The following is a 24,803-nucleotide window of genomic DNA, read 5'->3' as shown; positions in this document are numbered from 1 at the left end:
TTTTAAATAAAATCACCAGAGAAACTTAGATTTAAGGAAAGTTCAGGAAAAAGATGCACACACACACACACACACAACAGCATTTTCCATTTCTGACTTGAATTAATTTCTTATTTAAGAAGTTAAAACTCAGCTTGATGGTTTGATGTCAAGCCTACATTTGACCAAGAGACTTCATGAATTTAAGGGGTTAGTCATGTTTTTTCTTCCCTCTAAATATATAGATAATAAGGTCAAACTTATTCAAAAAAGCTAAATATTCACATTATGATGAAAAATACAATAAAATACCTATGAAATTATTTTGTAAAAACCAAAAAGATGAAATAAAACTAGAGGACTCAGCTTTTACTATCATTGTTATTATGGTTGTTATTATTACTCAGGTCTATAATTCCTTGTCTAAAACACTTGGAGCTTGATGTGTGTCAGAGTTCAGAATTCTTGGAACAAACTATAGGTTTGTTTTGTTGCCTCACACGCAGGATCTCTTAGTCACTTATTGGAGACAAACTTTGTTCCTTATATGCAGCTAACTCTTGATTGGGGAATGACACATCCACGAGAAACATCCAAATATGAAAATAAAATACGAGGTTTAGCTTGGACTTTGGTGTCATAAAAGAAAATGCTTTTGAAGTCCTCTACTTGACAAAAAAAAAAAAAGTATGTGGAAGGTGTTGAAAAAAATAGTTATTTATATACAGTAACTCAATAATTTGAACTTGAAATTCCTCCAAGAGTTTGCGGGAAAGTTGTACATAAATTTTAGATAATGGCTGCCAAACAAGGGAACTTGAAATGCTTGGATTCTCAGACAGTTCATTTATCAAACAAACTTTTATAATATAACTTTAAATTTTCGCTTTCAAGTTACTTATACTTCTGTACCCCAAAAAAGGCACTTGTAAACAGACATGCCACTGATGTAATTTTTGTATAATTCATGACGGGTATAAAATTTTCAGGTACTACTGTAATGTTTAAGAATCCTTGATTTGAGGAGATGTAGAATTTGGGGACTGTCTAGAGCCATTTACATTTACCATAATCACTTGTAATCTAGCTGAGCTTCCGTATAATTCATGGATCTAGAACTGTACAGGATAAAGTTAAATAATTCGGGATGCCTGCAGCACGATGTCATTTTTTGGTGCAGAAGATTCAAAAGTGAGTCAAATGAATTTCAAAATTTTACAGTTAACCAAAAAAAGCAACACTTTAGTTCTATCTCAGGCTTAGGGAATTGAAAGGACTCTCATGAAATCATATTCTCAGAGAGTAGAAAGTGACGGAATGAAATCATCAATCAAACCTTGAGAAGAAAAGAGACATTATCCACTTGATATCATTAAAAGTTTTAAGTGAGTGCTATGTGTGCTTGCAAATGAAAGTCTGGCTGTCAGAGCTGCTGATGGACAATGGGAGTCATCTCTGTCTCAAAAGAATGTTAATCATTCTTAGGGATGATGTATAGAATGAACTGTTTTCTCTGCACTGTCCTTTGTCATAAGAATAATCAGTTATCTTGTATGACTGGGTCTAGACAGTGTCTTTTTGGGTGTCCTTAATGTTTAAAAAAATAGCAACCATTATACATCAGAATGCTAATGTTTGGCAGTTTTGATATTAATATAAAAATTAATTTCTAACAAGTAAGAACAAAAATAATGCATTAGAAATCTCTATCAAAAGATAATGTTTCTTTCTCATTTATTCATCTATTATCTAAGCAAGTTATTTCATTTCAAGATATTGAAAATAATGCTAATGATTTAATAAAATTTGATTACAACAACTTTAAGTAGTTTTCTATGTTCCTGGGATAATCACGTGTTCAGAAAAAAAAGTTCAGTTATTTATGAATTCTATTTTTTTCTCCAATACATTCTCCATTTTTCTTAGATGGTACAACTGATGCCATCAGGATTTCACAAGAAATTAGTCAGAAAAACTCTAAATGATAACATTTCCTTATTAAAACTTATTTCTCTCTGTAATAATCAAATCATGTGACAATAAAGCTGTTATATTACTGAATGTAAAAATAATATTCTCTTCTCTAAGAAGGGTAGTTTTTAAGGAGAAATTGTGTGTAGGTATTGATACTTTATAACTTTTGACACTCTGAGGCACTTATTGCTAAGTAGCACCCAAAGAGCAGATTATGGATGGCCCAGAAAGAAATATTATGTCTGGTTCAACAGTTTAAATAGTTCATTTCAAAAACACATACATATATTTTAAAAACATTTTATTATGAAGATTTCAAACTCACAGGATTAGAGAGAAAAGTTCAATGAACCTCCAAGCATTCATTCCCCAGCTTCAAAACCAGCAACTCATGGCCTCTTGTTTCATCTGAATCAACCTCACTCCCTGCCCCTCCCCCCCAGCATTCAATTTCACTTGTAAAAATGCCAGCATTATCTCTAAAATATAAGGACACTTTAAAAAACATGTAGCTCCTATGCTATCATTACCTTAAAGAGTAATAATAGGAAAACTAAAATTAAAAGAAGATTGACATCAAATTGGTAAGCAAATGGAGCAACTGGAACTCATTCATTACTGTTGGGAGAATGAAATAGCACAATTACTTTGAAGCTTCTTATAAAGTTAAATATTTATCTATCAACTGGCAATTTTATTTCTAGGAATTTATCCCCAAAGAATAACAACACATACAAGCACAAAAGATCTTGTGCAAGTATGTTTATAATGTTTTATTCATAAGAGCCTAAACTGGAAACCGCCTCAGTGTTCATGAACAGGAGAATGGAGTTTTTAAAAAGTGATATATTCATACAATTGAATGTTACTGAGCAAAAAATAGGAACGAACTACTAATATATGCAACAACATGACTAGATCTCAAAAATGTTATCTTGATTTATACTCATGAGAATAGCTGTCATCAGGAAGACAGTAACAGATGTTGGCAAGGATATGGCAAGACTAAAACCCTCATAACAATGCTGGCGAGAATGTAAAATGATGTAGCCACTTTAGAAAATAGTTTGACTCTTTCTTTAAAAGGTTTAACATAAATGTGCCATATGACCCAGTAACTTATCTCCTACTTATCTACCCAAGATAAATAAAAACACATGTGAGGACAAAGTCTCACATATGCGTGTTCATAGCAGCATTTTTCATACAAGCCAAAAAAACATAACCTGAAATGCTCATCAAAAGATGAATGGATAAACAAAGTATGGTATATTCATACTATAAAAAATTTAGCTAATCAAAGGGAAGGAACTATAGATCTATGCTACCACATGGATGGACTTCAAAAATATAAGTAGAAGACAGACACTAAGGCAACATATTGTATGACTCAGTTGACAAGAATTGTCCAGAAAAGCAAAATGTGTGGAGACAGAAAGCAGATTGGTAGTTGCCCGGATTGGGTATGGGAATGAGGATTACCTGAAAATGAGCATGAGAGAATCTTATTGTAGTGATTAAAATACTCTAATATATCTTGATAACATTATACTGAGTGAAATAAGTAAATCAGAAAAAGCTAAGAACTGTATGATTCCATACATAGGTGGGACACAAAATTAAGAATCGTGGACATATATGAGTGCAGTGGTTACGGGGGGGGGGGGAAGGGAAGGATGGAGAGGGAGGGGCAAGAGGGGAGGGGTGGGCTTAAAGAGAAACAAAATATAGGGTGACAGAAGATGATTTGACTTCGGGTGATGGGTATACAGCATAGTCGACTGTCCAAATGATGTGGAGTTGTTTTCTCTAAATCTATGTACTCTGGTTGACCAGTGTCACCCTATTAAATTAATTATCTAAATAAAAAAATACAACAAACAAACAAACAAATAAATAAATAAATACTCTAACACTGGATTATATGATGGTTGCTCATCTTGACAGACTTACTAAAAGTCATTCAATTGCACACTTAGAATGGGTGAATTTAAAGGGTACATCAGTGTATGATTCCTTTTATATGAAGTCCCAGAACAGGCAAAATTGATCTCTGGCACTAGCAACCAGAAATTAGTTGTCCTGCATTAAGAGTGGGGGTGCATTAGTGACCGGAAAGAAACAGGAGGGAACTTTCTGTGGTGATGGAAATGCTCCATATTTATAGCTACATCTGTATCTAAGTCTTGTTTTCATCGACTATTATCCGGATTGTTAAATGGGATACAATTGTTAAAACTTGTCACACAGAACACTTAAGATCTGTTCATTTTATTGTGTACAAATACATATCAGTAATTCTTAATACTATCAAATATCCAATTCTGAATTGACTAAAATTTATATATCATTGATTTGTTTGAATTATTATCTAAATATATTCCACACATTGCCCTTAATTGGTATGTCTCTGAAGATTTTTTTAAAGTTTTTACTTTGTTGATTTTAGAGATAGGAGAGAAAGATAGAGAAGGGGTGTGGGAGTGGGAAGCGTCAATTCATAGCAGTTGCTTCTTGCGTGTATCTTGACTGGGCAAGCCGGAGTTTCAAACAGGCGACCACAGCGTTCCAGGTCGACGCTTTATCCACTACATCACCACAGGTCAGGCTCTGAAGAGTTTTTTTCCTTAAGAAAAATAACAAAACTGACTTATAGGTAGTGTGTGTTTTGTACATGCAATTTATTTACCCTGTTTTTTGAAACTTTATTGAGAAATAGTTTGCACTAATAAAATGCAAGTGTTTGGTGTATAGCTCAGCAATCTTTTAAGTATGTATATATATTTATAATTAGAAAACTAATTTGACCACATGGTAAAACATGTAAAAATAAGACAAAAATAAAACAAGAATAACCACGATTACCATTTTGGTGTGTTTGTTAAAAATAAGAATTATTATTATTCTCATTCTCCAGGCATATATTGCTGAGAAAATGGTCATATTTGTAGCTGTAAATCTTAGTAATGCAACCATACTGAATTTTGAAATTGTAAGCATGCTATCTGATGCTACTCTTCTAGCATGTTCATATCTAAGCAATAATTAGGGTCACTGGCTCAGCTGGAGCCCCCTGGTATGAGAAAGCAATCAATAAACAACCAAAATGCCACAACTAGTTGATGCTTCTTATTTCTCTCCCTTTCTGTCTGTCTGTCCCTGTTTGCCCCCCCCCCCCCCCACGGTTTGGGAGCAATTGAAAATCCACAGGAAAAATCCTGACTTAAACTTCTCACCTTATGTAAACATTAACTTAAAAATAATCACAGATTTAAATATAAACTATAGAACTTTTAGGAAAGAAACATAGAAGAAAATCTTCAGAACCTAGGGTAAGGTGAAAAACTTTTAGGCATGACACCAAAAGTGTGATCTATAAAGGAAAAATATTAGTTGAACCTCATCAAATTTAAAACCTTTGCTCTGTGACAGAGTGAAGGGGTTGAAAGGACAAACCATAAACTAGAAGAAAATATTTGTGAATGCCTATTCAATGTAAGACCTTGTATTTAGAATATCTAAAGAACTCTCAGAACACATCAAAGAATTCAGTAGTAAAAAAAATTAATTAGAAAGTGGGCAAAAGACATGACCATGCATTTCATTAAAAAGGACAAATGGCAAGTGAAAAAATATCTCAAATCAATAGCTGTTAGAGAAATGCACATTAAAACCACAATAAGATATCAGTATACATATACCCATCGGAATGGCTACACTAAAACATAACGATAATACCAAGTACTAGAAAAGATACAGTGAAACTGCATCATTCATTGCTGATTGGAAAGTAATACAGTACAGCCACTCTAAAATCATTTTTCAATCTTTCATAAAATTAAATAAAAATTAACCAAATGAGCCAGCATTTACACTCTTGGGCATTTATCCCAGAGAAGAGAAAACTTATGTCAACACAAACACCTGTACACAAATATTCATAGCCGCTTTATTCATAATAGCTAAAAATTGGATGCCCTTTAACAGGTGAATAGTTAAACAGAATATAATAAAAAGAGATGAACTATTGATATACATAACTTGGATGGATCTCAAGGGAATTATGCTGAGTGAAAAAAGCCATTCTCCAAATATAACATAGTATAAGATTCCATATCTATCTATCTATCTATCTATCATCTATCTATCTATCTATCTATCTATCTATCTATCTATCTATCTATCTATCTATCTATCTATCTATATATCTCATTGTTAAAATAACAAGATAATAGAGAAGATCAGATGATTGCTAAGGTTAGGGATGAGGAGAAGGGAGTGGGTACGGCTATAAAAGAGTAGCATAAAGGCATCTTATGGTGATGGAATTGTTTCATGTCTCTTTTTTAACAAGAGAAAAACAAATTTAATTGTAGACATCCTTACAGGGGAATTGCTCTATGTCTTGATTGTGGTGGTGGTGGCAGTTATAAGAATATGTGCATTTGACAAAATTTCACATAACTACACCCACACACACACACACACAAGTACAGTGGTACCTTGAGATACAAACAGACCAACACTTTTTTAAGATACGAGCTGCAACTTGGTCTGTATTTTTGTTCGAGATCCGAGTGAAATTCCGAGATACAAGTTGTGATTCGGGAAGCTGTGCTAGTTGGCGCGTTGGCACACGGGTCCAGTATCGGCAGTTTGAGATACGAGCTGACTGATTTACAGAACAAATTAAATTTGTATCTCAAGGTACCACTGTACATGTAAAACTTGTGAGATCTGAATAAGCTCTATGGATTGTACCAATGTCATTTTTCTGATTTTGATATTGTGCTATAATTATGTAAGACGTTAGCTTTGAGAGAAACTAAGCAAAGGACATATAGGACATCTCTGTACATTTTGGGGGCAAATTCTTGTGAATCTATAATTATTTCAAAATATAAAGTTTTAAAAGTTTGTAAGAGCTTGGGTTATGTGTTTACTGAGAAGTCTGGATGATTAAAAGATTATTCCATTAATTTGTCCCATCTTCTCCTTCTGCTTTCCTGAAGAACTGCTGGGTCTAGATCTTGACAGCTTTATGGAAGAAATTAATTCTCCTCTTTTTATGTCTGTTCTTCCTGTTCTAGACATTGCCACTCCTCATTATGAAATATAAAATAAAAAAAGTAAAACTTTAGAAGTTTTCAAAACCCTCTCTTCTACTTGAAGCCTTTTCTTCTTTCTCCATCATCAACATAGTAAAACTTATTATGCATTTATTTTGTGCTAATCACTTGCAAATTTCAGAAACCCAACTTAAACAAAATAAAAATGGAAATTTTTGGTTTACCTAATTCTGAACTCCAAAAGACAGATCTGGCTTCCAGCATGCCTGAATGTTAGGATGTATACTGATTTCAGTCTCTTCCCTCTCCTTTTCTCATCACTACTTGGTGTCACTCTAAGACAGCATCTCTTCATGTAACACACATGGTTTGTATATATCAGACTTGGAGAGAGAGAGAAAGTCTTTGCCACAACCCCTGCACGGATCCAGGCATTGATCCTCGAACTGTGTGAGCTTCTTACAGATGAGGGAAGAATTGGTTTTCAGAAAGAAGAAATGTTGTGCAAGCAAAAAAGCTATACATTCCCATTTTAGAAATAATAAAAACTGGATCTTTCATAGGTCAATTATTATCCCAAAGTTTTCCAGCTAGTGGGTGCTGTTGCCATGATTCAAAGTGAGGTGGCAGCTCCGTGCTCAAGTTCTTAATCCTGAGGTCATACTGCCTCCAAAAGTTCTTGCTCTCCTAGTTATATAATCTCACTTCCTAACTATATTTCTACATCTATTTTAATTTTCTACCATATGCTTATTGATTCTTTTTTTTTATTAGTTCCAGGTTCTGAAGTTTCCTAAACAGAGTAGAACAGAATGAGAAACAGAATTCAATAATATTCTAAGCATGTGTTATGCAGTGAAAGATAATTTCATCATTCCCATATAGTTTAAGGGTATAGCACTTTATGCAGCAGATATATGCTTAAAGGTTGTATGCTATTAGAAATAAAAGTTTTAGAAATCATATTATTAATTTCCCTATCACAAGAAAAATTATGAAAAAGAGCCAAGATATATATATATATATATATATATATATATATATTAGTTTCCACTCCATATTAAGTACTCTTAACACAAAGAACCTGTGATAATAGAACAGTATGAAAGTGAATATAAAATAAGTGTTCTTAAAATGATACAAGAGATTACAGACCTGACTTGGAGTTTTCTTTCTAGTAAAGAGAGAAAAATAATAAATAAATCAACAACTACATAAAGATATCTAATGTGGTATGTCAGGTGGTAATAAGTATTAAGAAGGAAAAATAAAATGATGTAACAGAAATAGAAAGTGCTGAGAAGAGGAAGGGTGCTATTTATTATCAAGTTTTCAGGAGGAAGATGCCATCAGTAGGATAATATGTTAAATTCCTGGAATGCTTTCTCCAATATAAAGTTAGCTAAGTGTTCCTGAAAGTCTCTACTACATATAATAAGGTGGAGTAATGATGTGGTGAGATAGTAATTGGAGGCCATTCCTTGATACAGTTTTACAGAGAATAAAAGTACAGGAAGATAGAAGGACATGAAAAAGTTCAAATTGATTTTAATTGATTACAGTTGCCACAAATCAATTGTTGGTAATTGAACCAATAGACATTAAACATATAGATGTCATGGTAGAGAACACCAGGGGTAATCACTTAGAAACCTACCTGGTTAAGGCAATAAATGCCCTAACTATAGTTTTCAATTTGCTTTAAGAAATAAACATATGAACCTACCTATTTCTGCTTTTTTTCCTTAAAGCTGTTTAAACATTCTTAAATTAGGGTTGGAAGTCAGTAAGACTGAAAGCAGCTTACATCCGAAATCATACCAATGGGTGAAAACATAAAGGACCTGTGATTAATTTTTAAGAAAAAAAATGGATTCCCTTACAGATGAATAAAGACTCAACCTTGCTAATTTTATTCTTCTCAGAAATTTCTTAAAATAATATCAACCAGTATTTAATTTAGAGCAAACATACATATATATACAATTTTTAGACTTCATATCTGTATGGCCCACTTGAAAAATCAGAGCAGCTAAAATTATTTGAGGCTGAAGAGATAAAATGAGTAATGATTACTCCTTTTATGATACTAACTGAAATGTCACTTATTTTTATATTCAGAAACTCATTCCAGGTCTCTTTGGATTATTTTAGCATTTTTTAAAAAAAGATCAAGTTGTACCAATTTTTTTCCTCTGAATTCCTTTGACCAAATGCAATAAAAATTTTGATTTAAACATGCCTATGTAGGGAAATTATGTAATTTTTCATAAATACCAGATATCTTTAGAAAATATCATGTTTTAAAACATTTTTTTATTTAGAATTTTTTTCCATTAATTTGAAGGGGAGGTGGAGGAAGGGAGAGAGAGAGAGAGAGAGAGGGAGAGAGAGAGAGAGAGAGAGAAGCATCACCTTGCTGTTCCTCTCAGCTGTGCATTCACTGACTGCTTTTGGTATGTGCTCTGACCAGGGATTGAACCTGTGACCTCAGTGCGCTGGATAATGCTTTATCTACTGCACCACCTGGCCAGGGATGAAAATATAATGTTTTGATTCATTTTTAAGTAGATTAAAAACAAGTCTAGCTATAAAAAATGGTTATACTATTTACTGTGTAGAAATAATGAAATTTTTACTTGATCTGTCCTTGTATTTCTATAACTATCATTTAATTTTAGGTTCCATTTTATTAAAGCCTTGTATGTCTGGAAGTATCTGTTTTTCTGCCTGTTTTGCCCTGATGTGATTCATAAATATGTCAAGAAAATCTAATAAATCTTGTATGAATATGTATTAATATTTTAATTGCAATTTAAGGAACAAAGAAAAAATTCTGATTTTGACAGATTGGAATTTTTTAAATGTCATGTTTCAAATTAGCAATCACAGTGTTGCTTTTCTATCATGGCGCTCCCCTCAGAACATTTATCAACATGAAAAAATCTAGCCTGGTGGGTGTTGAAGTAAATGCAAACGTTATTGAGTTCGTTTAAAAAAATTTTTTTTTATTAGTTTTCTCGAAAGGAATTTATCTCCAAAGGCTGCATAACTTCCCTGGCCTGTTCTTAGAAAATGCACTGACAGTATCTCTACTCACAGCACCTCTTGACCTCAAGAGATTAAAGAGATCCAACCCAGCTCCTTTTGCAAAAACATGTGCAGTAACATCTCTTGGACATAGAGATCTTTTATTTGCCATCAGCCCACAGACAGTCACTAAGTGCATTAGATGAACCTGAAAATAACCCTCAAGGGGAAGGACTTTTAATAATGTTGCTTTTTATTTTTGTAAACTTTCTAATTTTTTCAAGTAGTTAGAGAAAACAAGAAAAGTTTCTCTTTCCTGTAAAAAAAATGTCATATCTCTTAGAGTTATGTGAGCTGCTGTGTTATGATCAGGGCAAAGTTATTATTTATCTTACAACAGGAAGTCTTAAGAAATGAAGAGATATTTGGTCTGTGATCCTCCATTTTTGTTTGTTTTGTTTTCATTGTTCATTTGTTGTCCTTTACAGGAATGTTTCTTTGGGATTGATTCTCAGTACAATGTAGTTCGTTCAAAAGTCCTTTCTAGTCAAGAGATTTTTCTGGGACATAAAGGTTGAAGAGATAGATGGAAAAAAATAATTATGATTATTTTATAGAAGTTACTGTAAAACTTATAAAATGTTAATGTTTGAAGAGAAGGCAAACTCAGTTATAAAATAGGAATTTTATCCAGATGCCAAAAATGTTTGTGAAAAGAGCTGAAAAGTATCTTTGTCACTAAATGGATATCCATCTTCTGAACCAGGTAGACCCCCAGTCATTTGGTCATTTTTCTATGATTGCCACAAATGACCACCTCCTCTTGAGCCTTGACTCAAGAAGTCTCCACAAATGGTTTCTATCCAGCATTCTCCTTAGAGCCACAGCTAAACTGGATCTTTGCAGTAGTTTGCTTTGAACTCCTGCAACCTCAGTAGAACTTTTACCCTTCAGTAAAAACTTTTCTCTGCATTTCAAATTTGAAATGAAGGTGTTATTTCTCAATGGCTCATCCTGCACAGGAAGATGTATAAGAAGATGCAGGTGGTCTTAGAGAAGATAAAACAACACACAGTTTTCAGCATTTTGTGAGTCTATAAATCTTAACAGCCGACACTGGCTTAAAAAATGCTTACTAAATGAATGAATGAGCATCCTATTAGGCATTGAGACATAACATTATTTCGCAAATAGTATCCACTTTCCATGTTATAGGTAATTGATCATTTAAGATAGTTAAGAGTTATATCAAAGTGATGATAAAGACCAATGTTCACCACCTGGTTTTCATGAAGTATTTTCTTCCCTGAAAACATTAAAGCTAGTGACTATACCATGGTCATTCAGTCATGGTCATTTGTTGAACATGTTCATTTGTTCATTCAGGCAGACATATCTCAGGTGAATGCCTTCACAGTGTGGGAGAGGAGGATTTCATAGTTACTGAGAACATCCAAGGATTGATTAAAAAGCAAAATTTGTATATTTGATGCCAAAATTAGGCAAACTTTTCTTTTACTAAATTGCAGAGTCATCACTCAATTCAACAGGTTTTCATCATCATACGTGGCCTAGACTTCTTTCTTGGTTTAATATTGAGATTTAATTCACATACCATAAAATTTATCCTTTTAAAGTGTAGAATTTGCTATTTTTTTATTATGTTCACAAGATTGTGCAACCATCACAATGTCTAATTCCAGAACATTTTCATTACATCAAAAGGCAACTCCTATACTTATTAGCAGTCATCCTCTATCTCTCCAGGCCCTGGAAACCATTTAATCTATTTTCTGTCTCCAAGGAGTTGCCTGTTCTGGATATTATGCATATATGGAATTACATATGTAACCATTTGTGTCTAGTTTCTTTTGCTTAATATAAAATTTTCAAGGGTCCTCCATGTTGTAGTATATATAGTACTTCATCTCTCTTCTGGGGTGGACTTATGCAATGCCTTTCCATTTTGTCTACTTACTTCTTCTAGGGTCCCCCAGAACCTGGAAAAGACAGTAATCTTTTTCAAAGTTAAATCAGATTATCTTCTAAAAAATTCTTCAAAGGCTTCCTATTTCACTTTGAGAAAAATTTGAACTATTTGCCATGGCCTCCAAGACCTTTCAATGATCAGGACTTCTCTCTGTCTACTTCTCTAGCCTCAGCTTCCCACACTCCACTCACTTACCCTATGCCTGTTACACTGGCTTCCTTCTGCTTCTTAAATGGTTCATATTACCGTCTGCCTCAGGGCCTTTGCACTTGATGGTTTCTTTGGGGCTTTTTTTTTTACAATTTTTCTTGTGACAGTTTTCTTCTCATCTTTCTGGCCTTCAATATCTTCTCAGAGAGGCAAGCTTAGATAATCCTGTCTTAAGTAATTTCCCCCAACTCCCAGTCACCTTCTATTATTTCATTACCTTGTTTTCATTTCTCTGTAGCAGTTACCACTACTATCTGTAATTGTTTTGTTTTGTTTACTTGTTATTATCTACCAATTCCATGAAAGCAGAGTTGTTAGCTGGCTTGGTCTTTGCTGTATCTCAAGCTTCTAGGTTGGAACCTAGATGGTGCTCAATTAATATTTGAAGAAAAGCATGACTATCTTGCCTAGAACTCTAAATCTTCTAGCTCTTGCCCCAATTCGTAGTTTCTAAAGCTGAAGTTTTTCACCTATTTCTAGACTTTGCTATTGCCAACTAGTACGTCAGTAGATTTTTGTCTATTGCCAACTCTTCCATTCTCTTGACATTCAACCCTCCTCCCCTTCCTAATGCTTTATATGATACCTTTTCTGGATATTTCTATCACAAGCTAGCAGCTCTTGCTAATCTGGAGGTCCATGACCTAACTGACCCTTAATTCTTATAGGTTGTAAGCAGAAATAAAAGTCTAGTTGCTAATGTGTGGTCAAGAATATAAGAGGTAAGAGATGAGAGGAATCAGTATGGTACCCAGAATCAAACTGTCGTCTACACAGTAAGTGGGAATGCTTCAGATCTTACACTATACCTGGTATTATATACTAATGTCCAAGCTCAATTTAAATTAATGCAAACTTCTCGGTACAAATTGGAATGTTTGTAACTAAATTGCTAATTCTGCACTGCAGAGATCTGGAGTCTAACTTCTTTGAAATATCTGGACAAAAGGGGACCTTCAGAATCAGCTGCCTTCTATTTGGTCATTTGTGGGATCCCCAATCTTTTCCTCTGGGTAAAGTGCCAATCTTCCCCCATCCATCTTCTTTTATCATCCAAGTCACACAATGACATGACCATTAGTCTGCAAGTCTTTTCTTCAAAAATAACAACTCAGATATACAGAGTAAAGGAAAACCGTAAATAGGGAATAAAATTTGCCACACATTTAACCAACAAAATTTCCAGAATACATTTCTATAATAATGGGTAAGAAAAAAACTAACAACCCAATGGGGAAAAATGAGCAAAAGAAATAAATGGATATCTCACTGAAGAGAAAACAATAACGTATAATACATTTGTGAAAAGATATCCAACCCCATTAGTACTGGGAATTGCAAATCCACAATGAGATGCCACACCCACTAGATTGACAGATTTTTTTGCAAGAATGTGCAGCAATGGAAACTTCATGCATGGCAGTGCAATGTAAATTGGTACAACACACTGGAAAACAATTTAAAGAGGAGTTTAACTAGATTATCCCCTATGACTTAATAGCCCTACTGCTAGGGATATTCCTCAGAAAACTCTGCCACGTGTACACCAAGGAACATGTGCAGGAACATTCAGAACAGTCTGGAAAAAAACTTGTGCAGAAAAAATGTCTAAAGAATGAGTTGTTTCTTTTGCTGATCTGCTGGGGGTATAAAAAGCATTGAGTCCACTATTTTCAGGCTTCTCTGTTTTCACTGACATCTCACCCCACGTAGACCACTGAAACTAAGGGTCTTTCGTTGACCTTCAGTAGACACAAGAAGGCAATGGGGAATCAGAGCCACCTCCAACTGCCTACATCCTTATTTTATTTACATCTTTTGAACTATTATTTTATTACTCTGGGAATAAGTCAAAATACCAAGCAATTTTTTTTTAAGAGAAGGACAGGCAGAAAGGGAGAGAGTTGAGAAATATCAATTCTTCATTGTGGCACCCTAGTTGTTTATTGATTGCTTCTCATATGTGCCTTGACGGGGGGGGGGGGGGCTCTCACTGAGTCAGTGATCCCTTACTTAAGCCAGCGACCTTGAGCCAGCAACCTTGGGCTTCAAACCAATGCTCAAGCCAGAGACCCTGTGCTCAAACTGGTGACCTTTGGGTTTCAAACCTGAGTCCCCTTCATCCCAGTCCAATGCTCTATCCACTGCGCCACTGCCTGGTCAGGCACAATGCAATCTTGAATCGGGTCTATTCCCATCTGTCCTTGAATCTGGTCTAAGCTCAATAATCTGGCCTTGCTCACATGTTTCTTGTATATAAAGAACTTAAAAATGATAGCCTTGCCTGACCAGGTGGTGGTGCGGTGGACAGAGTGTTGGACTGGGACGCAGAGGACCCAGGTTCGAAACTCCAAGGTCGCTGGCTTGAGTGAGGGCTCATCTGGCTTGAGTGCAGACTCATCCATTTTGAGCGTGGGCTCACCAGCTTGAGTGTAGGGTCACTGGCTTGAGCGTGGGATCATAGACATGACCCCATGGTCGTTGGCTTGTAGCCCAAGGTCACTGGCTTGAGCAAGGTGTCACTTGCTCTGATGTAGCCCCCACCCCAATCAAGGCACATGGGAAAACAATCAATAAGGAGCTGCAAAGAAGAATTGATGCTTCTCATCTCTCTCCCTTCCTGTCTGTCTGTCCCTGTCTGTCCCTCTCTCTCTCTCTCTCTCTCTCTCTGCCTCTGTCACACACACACACACACACACACACACACACACACACACACACAAAATGATAGCTTTTTTTTCACTTTTTCTGTCAAGGTTATACTTTGGCCTATTTCTGACAGAGCACTATCCCATTGTGATACAGCTATTTGAGTGTGAGTTTGGAGCTGTTTACCTAAATGTAAATTCCTTTCGGAAAGGTACTACTGTTGGAAATGTTGTATTCTTAAGGGCAGGCCTTGACTATAGTGGGTTGCCTAATGCATGACTGATACATTAAAAACCCTGATTTGAGGGAGGAGCATCTTTGAAGAATAGAACGGGACAGTGGCTCTCTTACATGCTGATATCCTTGAACAGACTGTATAGATCTCTCCAAGCACCATCAAATGAGAATGGTAATACTTCAGCGTCCCAGAGATGCCATGAATATTAAATGATATAGCAGGAGAAATTGCTTGACTTAAAAATGTCCCTTAAGAAATGTTAATGTACTTCCTTTTTACCCTCTCCTCAGGGTGCCTTTCAAAAGGAGGTCCAATAAGATCAGTTATCCCTCTTTCTGTAGAAGGAAATTAAAACCTTATCAGGCAGTGTCCTAGAAGAGCCTGTTCCTGGACAGCTTCACTTAGGAAGTGAGGTATTGAAAGGGATGGGGTAAGTCAGGTCAACCTAGAAATCAGAATGCAACAGCCAGGGAGTGACAACCACAGAAACGCATAGGAAAAGGAGTTCCCTTAGGCTTGGAAACCCATCCATAGAACAGCCAGAGACCTTCTAGACGTGTTAGAAACGTATGTGGTCAAGGCCCCACAGCCCTTTCTTCTTGACCTTCGTTAACACACAACTGGATTTTCCTAAATGGTCTCAGACCCTTGCAGGAATTTGGCGAACATCAACATCGCTGTTGAACCATTATTGTTTCAATATGCGCCGGGCACTATATGCTGCCAGATGGGGACAAACGAGTGAACGGACAGGAGCTATGAAGCCCGGGAAGAGGAGGCACCACACAGTTGGGTGGGGCTGGGCAGGCTTCCCCAGGACAGTGAGGAAGAAGGGGCGTCCCGGACTGGTGAAAGTAACAGAAACCGTAGCCACATTCAAATAAAAAGTCGCAGCCTCTTCGGACCACCTGGTTTTCATGCCCTTTCCGAGCCCACTCAAACCCTTCCAAAGAAGCGAATGGACGTCCATTGTGTTAATTCCATTATTCCCTCTCCCAAAGTCCCTGGGGCGCGGACAACGAAACGCGTAGGAGCCTGAGTCAGAGCCCTGGCCGGGGGGCGCGGGTCCCGCAGGGGGCGGAGCGGGGGCGGGGAGCGCGACCCGAGTGACGCCGCAGAGGCCGGGGCGGCGGGCTGCAGGTGACGCGCGCGGGGCCCGCGCCGCATTCGCCCACGTGTTCGCTGGATTTAAAAGTTGGCGGCGCACGGGAGGCCAGTTCTGCGGCCAAGCCCCAGCGAGCGGCGCTCCAGGGACGCAGAGTTGAAGCCAGAGAACCGCGCGGGGCAGCGCAGGTGTCCCGACCCTCGAGCCGCCCCAGGCGCCAAGATGCTGCCCGCAGCGGGCCGCCGCCCCAGGCCGCCCCCGGGACCGGGGGCCGCGGCGTCCCGGCTCCCGGTGCTGCTGCTGCTGCTCACGTGCTGCGCGGGCGCTTGCCGAGGTAAGCCGGCCCCGCACCCGCGCCCGCGCCGCTCGCCGCGCTCCCTGCTTTCCCCTCCCTTCCCTTCCCTCCCTTCCCTCCCTTCCTTGCCTCTTCTCGAGGCGTCTGACCTCGGGGCTCTCCAGGTTCTCGCTCTTGACCGCAGGTGCCAGCGGTCCGGCTGGAGCGCGTCCCCCGGTCGGGCGCGCTGGCGCCCAGCGGGCCAGGGACAGCCTGTGCCGATGGAAACTTGGAGGGCTCCCTCACACACGGAACGTCCAGCCTCCGTGGCCCATAGGTAACAAGAGTTAAAACAGTGAGAATTGAAATGCTTTCCCTTTGATTGCAATTACTGTAGAGACTGGTGATTGAATCAAAACTAGAGTTTGATACTTCACCTGCTCATGCGAGGTAAACTTGGAGGGTGCTCCACTTCTGTTCAGATAATCCTGAGCAGTAAACAGGTCCCATCCTAGCGGTTCAGAAGATAAAAGAAGAGGGCTCTGTGTCTTATTGGTTTCAGGCACCAGAAATAGGAATAGAGACTTTTTTTATTTTTATTTTTAAAATCATAGTTGGACAGGCCAGTATATAAGCCGGACTTTCAATCAGTGCTACAGCTAAAGCCAGGGAAGGAAGATGTGATTTGATAACAGTAGGGACTTCCTGAACTTGGATTAGAGGAAAGATGTGGGAGAAACAAAGACAAGGTCAAAGAGGGAAGTCTGAAGCTTGGGAGACAAGGTAGAGCAGAGCCCACCTCACAGGGGGGAGATCACTGACCTGGTCCCTCAAGATTACTTCACCAGGTGCCTTGTGGGGACCATCCTTTAGGGCAGCCACTGCCTAGGGCCATGAATTTTCGGACTTCCCAGCAGGGTCTCCTAGCCTTCCTCTTCTCTCCTGTCAGAAGAGCAGACTTTCATCATTGTTCAGAACACTGGGGACTTGAAACCACAACCGCAGAGAACTTTCAGAGCGTGGAGCCCAGTTCTCAGAAGGGGGAAACTGAAGTGGTTTTTCTTTTTCTAAAGTATTTATTTGTATTGCTGTCCTTTAATTGGTGGTGAGTGGGGTGGGGTTCCCTGTTTGAAAAACAAGGTAATTTGACTTTGAAATCCAAGCAGTCAGAAGCCAGGAGACTTAAACCTTCCCCATCACATAGCCAGTGGTGATGCAACACGGCTGATACAGAGCAGTGGTGGTATTTTTCCATTTGCAGTTTGTTATTGGTAAAATTAGGAAGGTAATCTTTATTTAGCTTATTAAGGAAGCAGATGATCATAGTTTTTTAAATTTTTTTTTTTTCTCTCTCTCTGAAGGCAAATGTACTCTCCATGCAGATTACATGCTATATGTTTGCAGTGGTTTTTGCATTATTGAGAGATAACTGCTTTTTTGGGAGGGGGGTATTTTCAGGCAGCTGGTAACTGAACAGAAACCATGGAAGGCAGAGCTGGTGTCTAAGAAAGACAAGTCTTGGGCTTTATTTCTAAAACAGCGTATCTGCTGTCTGACCAGTTGACTCACATATCCCCAGTATATCTCAAGCAAAGGGAGGAGACACATCTGCCATTACACAGACATCTCCCAGACTAACTTTTCCCTTCATACCTGCTCTTGATACTAAAAGCTAATTTTGTCCCTTTGCTATTGTGATGAGATGGGGAGATGGTGAATATACAGTGTGATTGGCTTTAGTCCTAAATTTCTAAAGATGACACTGAAGAGGAAGCATAACAAACATAAACAAAACTGAGAGGTAATCTACCAAGATTAGTAGTTACAGAAGAGGCAACTGGCTGTATCTGAAAACAACAAAACTGATGTCATGAAGCCAGAGGTAAAGAAAATTGTGTCATTTTAAGTGTAGCATCCTGGGCAAAACTGAGTGAGCAGAGCATGCAATAGCAATGAGAAGAAAAAGCCCCAGTCAGATTCAGTTTACTATTCAGAGACCAATGTTAAAATAAAGGAGGAAACTTCTTCTAATAGGGAAACATTTTGGATATCTGCAACAAACTATCACCCGATTTGATCTGTGACAATAAGTGATCAAGTGCCCAAGACTAAATTAAGAAGTGTCTTTGTCTAGTCAGCACCCTACTCGCTGAAGAATTATTAAAATTCATTCCTACTCCCAGCTCCAAGAAACCACCAATCTTTCTATCACTATAGATTTGTCTTTTCTGGAAATTCCATATGATTGGAATCATACAATATTTGGTCTTATTTGACTTAGCCTAATATGTCTGACATTCAGCTATGTTGTAGTATATATCAGTACAAAGAGTCCCCAACTAACGATGACTCCACTTACTATTTTTTGACTTTGTGATGGTACAAAGTAATATACATTTTATAGAAACTGTTCTTTGAATTTTGATCTTTTCCCAGAATAGCAATACTGTGTGGTATGATAGTCTCTTTTATTTTATTTTATTTTTTAGTGAAGTGAAAGGCAAGGAGGCAGGGCACACTCCCGCATGTGCCCTGACTGGGATCCACTGGCAAGCCCCCTACCAGGCAATGCTCTGCCCATCTGAGGCAGCTGCTCTGTTGCTCAGCAACCAAGCCATCTTAGCGACTGAGGCTAGGCCATGGAACCATCCTCATGCCTAGGGCCAGGCTGCAGAAGGAGAAGAGAGAGAGGGTAGAGGGGAAAATGTGGAGAAGCAGGTCTTTGCTTCTCCTGTGTGCCCTGACTGGGAATAGGACCTGAGACTTCCATATGCCAGGTCAACATTCTACCACTGAGCTAACAGACCAGGGTCTGTATGACAGTCTCTTGTGACGGCTGGGCAGCAGCAGCAAGCCGCAGCTTCCAGTCAGCCCTGTGATGATGCGGGTCAACAATCGACACTCTGCAGTGTACTGGGTGCCATAATTTTTGACATACTGTGTTTTGTATCCCATCAAGGCTACAAAATGCCCACTGTGCCTCCTGCTTATGGTGAAAAGAAGACAAAGGCAATTATTAAGATGAAACTCAAAATGATTCCCCAGCTGTAGGCTAATGTGTGTTCTGAGCACATTTAATGTAGGCTAGGCTAAGCTGTGATGTTTGGGGAGTAACCAAACATCATAAGTTGGGGAGCATCTGTACTTTACTCTTTTTATGGCCGAATAGTATTCCATGGTGTGGACATATCACCATTGTTGAACTATTCACCTGATGATGGACATTTGGATTTTTTTCTACTTTTGGCTTTTCTGAATAATACTACTCCGCATGTATAATACAAGTTATTGTGTAGATATATAAGTGATTCTTTTCTGAGTGTAATGTCTTTATAGCGTTAGTAAAGTTTATTTAATAATTGTGTCTTTTTTATACTAAGTCAAATGCTGAAATATCTAGTTGAAATAGGAGGTTAATGATGTAGAGTGAAAAATGAGAAATGTTATCTCAAAATTAACTACAGTCATGTGCTGCATAATGACCTTTCAGTCAATGAGAGAGGTTCCATAATATCATAATACAGCTGAAAAATTTGTATTTCCTAGTGACATCCTAGCCATCCTAATGTCTTAATGCAATACATTGCTTGTGTATTTGTCATGGTGCTGGGGTAAACAAAGCGACTGTGCTCCCTGTTGTATAAAAGTATAGCATATACCATTATGTATATAGTACATGATACTTGATAATGATAATAAATGACTATGTTATTGATTTATGTATTTACTATATGATACTTTTGATTGCTAATTTTAGAGTAGACTCTTTATACTTATAAAGAATTTTTTTTTTTGCTGTAAGACTATATGCTATGTTATACCAGCAGCAGGCTCGTGAATCTTATGTTACTGCATCTCTTGATTGTTCATTTTCTCTTGAGCTTGACTTAATCTCATGTTGTTTAGTCCATCTTGTCCCCTAAGCGTACAAAATTCACTGCTAATATTGACAGTAAGAGGTGTTTAGTAGTTGACCTGGAAACAAAATTAAAAGTGGTTGATTGCAAAGGTGGAAAATCAGTGATGGTTATTGCTTGCTAGTCAGGCATGTCCCATTCCACCATCACTACAATCTTAAAGAATGAGAACAAAGTGATGGAAGGTGTTAAAGGATCTACTTCATTAAAGACAAAGAGACTAACAAAATTTGAGAAGGGCCTAGGACAGACATGGAGAAACTTCTAATGGCAGGATTGAAGACCAGACACAGAAGTGTATCCCTCTCAGCATGGCCAAAGCAAAAAATATATTTGTGGTGTTGAAAGAAAAAGCTGGACCTGACTACAATGTTGAATTTACTGCTAGCTCTGGGTGGTGGAAGCAAATCAAGAATTGTTATTCATTACATAATGTGAAAGTGAGTGGTGTGTCTGCAAGTGCTGATGTGAAGGCAGCTGAAGAATTTTTAGAAACTCTAGATAAGCTGATTGTGGAGGAACATTACTCACCGGAGCCAATATTCAATATGGATAAAACGCCCTGTCCTGGAAACAGATGCCTGAAAGGACTGTCATCCATAAGGAAGCCAAGTCAGTGCCAGGTTTCAAGGCTTCTAAGGACAGGATAACAGTCCTACCTAGGGGAAATGTTGCAGGCTACAAGTTGAAACTGTAATTTGGTGTCATGAGAACACCAGGACTTTTAGGCAGAGCAATAAGCACATACTGCCAGTGTACAGCAGGAGCAATAAGTTGCGAATGACCCAGCTTCTCTTTCAAGACGTCCTCCTGAGTGGCTATGCCAGTGAAATGAAGTACTGTTTGGAGAGTAAGGTACCTTTCAAGGTTGATAATACTCCCGGACATCCTCCTTTTATTGGTGATCTTCATCCCAATATCAAAGTGGTGTTTTTCCCTCCGAACATCACTTCTTTTTTTTCTTCCTTCTAGTGAGAGAGAGAGAGAGAAAGAGAAAGAGAGAGAGAGATGGACAGACTGACAGAAAGGGAGAGAGATGCAAAGAGTTGATACTCTTTGTTGTAGCACCTTAGTTGTTCATCGATTGCTTTATCATATATGTCTTGACTGGGGGCTCCAGCCAAGTCAATGACCCCTTGCTCAAACCAGCAACCTTGTACTAAAGCTAGTGACCTTGGGGTCATGTGTATGATCCCACACTCAAGCCAGTGACCATGGTGTCACGTCTGTGATCCCAAGCTCAAACCAGTGACCCTGCACTCAAGCTAGGGAGCCTACGCTCAAGCCAGATGAGCCTGTGCTCAAGACGGTGACCTCAGTGTTTTGATCCTGGGTCCTCAGCATCCCAGGCCGATACTCCATCTACTGTGCCACCGCCTGGTCAGGACAAACATTATTTCTTTGATCCAACCAATGGATCAAGGAATTACAGCACCTTTTCAAGGCCTACTATATGAAGAGGACCTTTGAGCAGGTTAGTGCTGCAGCTGAGGAAGACACTAAGAAGACACTGATACAATTCTGGAAGGCAGCTATGAATGATACCAAAAGACCTGGCTATAATGATACCAAAGGACCTGGCTAATGTGTGTGTTGTGTGTGTTTGTGTTTCAGTTTAATGACAAAAAATTTTAAAAGTTAAAAAAATTTAATATAAAAAAGCTATAGAACAAAGATATAAAGAAAGAATATATTTTTTGTACAGCTGTAAAATGGGTTTATGTTTTAAGCTAAGTGGTATTACAAAAGTCAAAAGCTAAAAAATCAAAAAGTTTATAAAGTATAAAGTAAAAAGGTTACAGCCAGCTATGGTTAATTTATTACTGAAGAAAGAATAAAAATTTATATAACTTTAGTGTAGTGTAATTCTATAGTGTTTATAAAGTCCATAGTATGCACAGTAATGTCCTGGGCCCCTGGTCGGCAATCTGCGGCTCATATAAAGAAATTTCAATCGTTGTACCATTGATATTTGGCTCTGTTGACTAATGAGTTTGCCGACCACTGTGGTAGGCCTTCATATTCACTCACCTCTCACTCACTGACTCACCCATAGCAGCGCCCAGTTCTGCAGATTCCATTCATGGTAAGTGCCCTATGCAGGTGTACCATTTTAAATCTTTTATACTATATGTTTACTGTACCTTTTCTATGTTTTTAGATACACAAATAGCACTGTGTTACAATTGCCTACAGTTTTCAATACTGTAACATGCTGTACAGGTTTATAACTTAGGAACAGTTATTGGCTATACTATATAGCCTAGGTATGTATTAAGCTAAACCTTCTAGGGTCATGTAAGTATACTCTATGGTGTTTGCACAATGACTAAATTGCCTACAATATATTTATCAGAACATATCCTCACTGTTAAGCAACTAATAAATGTATATATAAATGTTTAATTTTAGAAGAAATACTATAAAATTAACATGTGAGTATAACTTTACTTTTAGGTGCTCCAGTATTACCTCAAGGATTATGGCCTGAACAAGAACTGCAATTGTGGTATGAGGTAAGGAATTATGCTCATACAAATTAATGGAAACTTTACCCTCCTTTGAACTTATCATGGTGAAATAAAATAATATAATTGAGATTTGGGACAACCATGATTTTACTAACATTTTAATATTACAGTATTTAGAATTATAATTTTATTAAACAAAAGAAGGAAAAGTAAAAAGAAACAAAAAAGTAAATTGTAAAGTAAGATGGCAGAAATAAGTCCTCATAATAGATTAATTACAACAAATGTGAATATGCTAAACTATACCACTTAAAAGACATAGGTTCTCAGATTATATTTTTTAAAAAAGATTTTGCATATGTTGTCCATAAAAGTCACACTTAAAACAGAAAATAAACAAAAGGAGGCTAAGCATAGCCCTGGCTGGGTGACTCAGTGGATAGAGCATCATCCGGCATAGCCGAGATCACAGTTCAATCCCTGGCCAGGGCACACGCAAGAAGCAGCCAAAGAATGCAAAATTAAATGGAACAATTAAATGGAATGACAAGTTGATGCTTCTCTCTCTCTGTGTCTCCTCCTCCCCTTCCTTCCCCTCTTCTTTCCTCTCTCTTTTTCTCTCTTTTTCTTTCTCTCAAGTCAATGGAAAAATGAAAAAAGAAATGCTTAAAAAAAAGCTAAGCAAAAAGGGTGAAAAATTATGCACCAACAAATATGAATGGCAAGAAAATTAGAATAGCAATCTTAATCTGATAAATTAGAATTCAAATGAACAAACCAGTAAACAACATACGCTAGTAAAAGAACAATAACAAATATACAGTCATCATTAATATATATTAATCAAACAACCTCAAAATTTATTTAACAATTGATGGAACTTCAGGGAACAATATGTAGGTAAATGAACAATTGTAGTTAGAGACTATAATACATCTTTCTCAAAACTGATAGTTAAAACAGATAACACATAAATAGATTTATCAAATACCTAATCATACAATTAATAAATTTGAGCTATTATATACATTTTAAAAAGCCTGCACTAAATAGTATACACATTCTTTTTGAATATAATTGGAACATTGACAAACACTAGACCATGTGTTTCCATAAATTAGAAAAAGTCCATTTTAAATATTTTCTAATCATAATGCAATAAAATTAGAAATTAATAACAAAAGTATAACTTGAATATTCCATCTATTTGGAAAATAAATATCATTTTGGTAAATAACCCTGGGCTAAAATAGAAACTTAAATTGAATGACATAAAAATGTTATAAGTCAAAATTTATAGGCAACAACTAAAACAGTAGTTAGAAAATTTTAGGAAGAAACTTTAAAAACAAGCTGAGCAGTCAACTAAAAAACTGTGGGTAAAAAGAAACACTAGGAATGATTCAAAGAAACAGGAATAAAGTAGATAATATAATAAGAGCAGAATAAATATTCAAAGGAAGAGAACAAATTAACAGTATAAACAAAACCAAATATTTGTTCTTTCAAGATGCTAGTAAGCTCTGGCAGTACTGATTTTAAAGGTAAGAGGGAAAATAAAGATAAACAAGATATAGACTGAAAAAGAGTGCATCACCAAAAGAAAAAGGAGATTTAAAAATATTTTTTAATAGTATTATGGATAATTGACTGACAGTGGTTGCACAATTCTGTAAAGAGCACACACACATAAAAAAACTCATTGAATTGTACACTTTAAATGGATGAATTGTATGGTATATGAATTATATCTCAATAAAGTTGTCACCAAGAAGAAAGCACTATGAACAGATATATGGTAGTAATTTTGAAAAGTTAGATGAAATGGATAAATTCATAGAAAACTAACTGATGCCAAAAAGGTTCATTAGTAACACAAGAAGAACTGAGGAAACAA

At 37.2% G+C, this 24,803-nt stretch overlaps 1 protein-coding gene across 4 annotated transcripts in view; it reads left to right on the top strand.

Moving 5' to 3' along the window:
* NMU (neuromedin U) overlaps nt 1-24,803 on the top strand; it is a 172,330-nt gene that overhangs the window by 118,227 nt on the left and 29,300 nt on the right. For 2 of the 4 annotated variants that reach the window (XM_066385775.1, XM_066385774.1), the window contains one exon: nt 22,893-22,951. In XM_066385775.1, coding sequence (XP_066241872.1) covers nt 22,893-22,951 — 59 coding nt within the window. Of the gene's footprint in view, nt 1-16,260; nt 16,579-22,892; nt 22,952-24,803 lie in introns of those variants that run through there. The other 2 variants (XM_066385776.1, XM_066385773.1) reach the window with 2 other exon arrangements.

The sequence above is a fragment of the Saccopteryx leptura genome, chromosome 5, assembly GCF_036850995.1.
Source record: "Saccopteryx leptura isolate mSacLep1 chromosome 5, mSacLep1_pri_phased_curated, whole genome shotgun sequence".
Lineage (NCBI taxonomy): Eukaryota > Metazoa > Chordata > Mammalia > Chiroptera > Emballonuridae > Saccopteryx > Saccopteryx leptura.
This window is presented reverse-complemented; position numbering and strand designations above follow the sequence as displayed.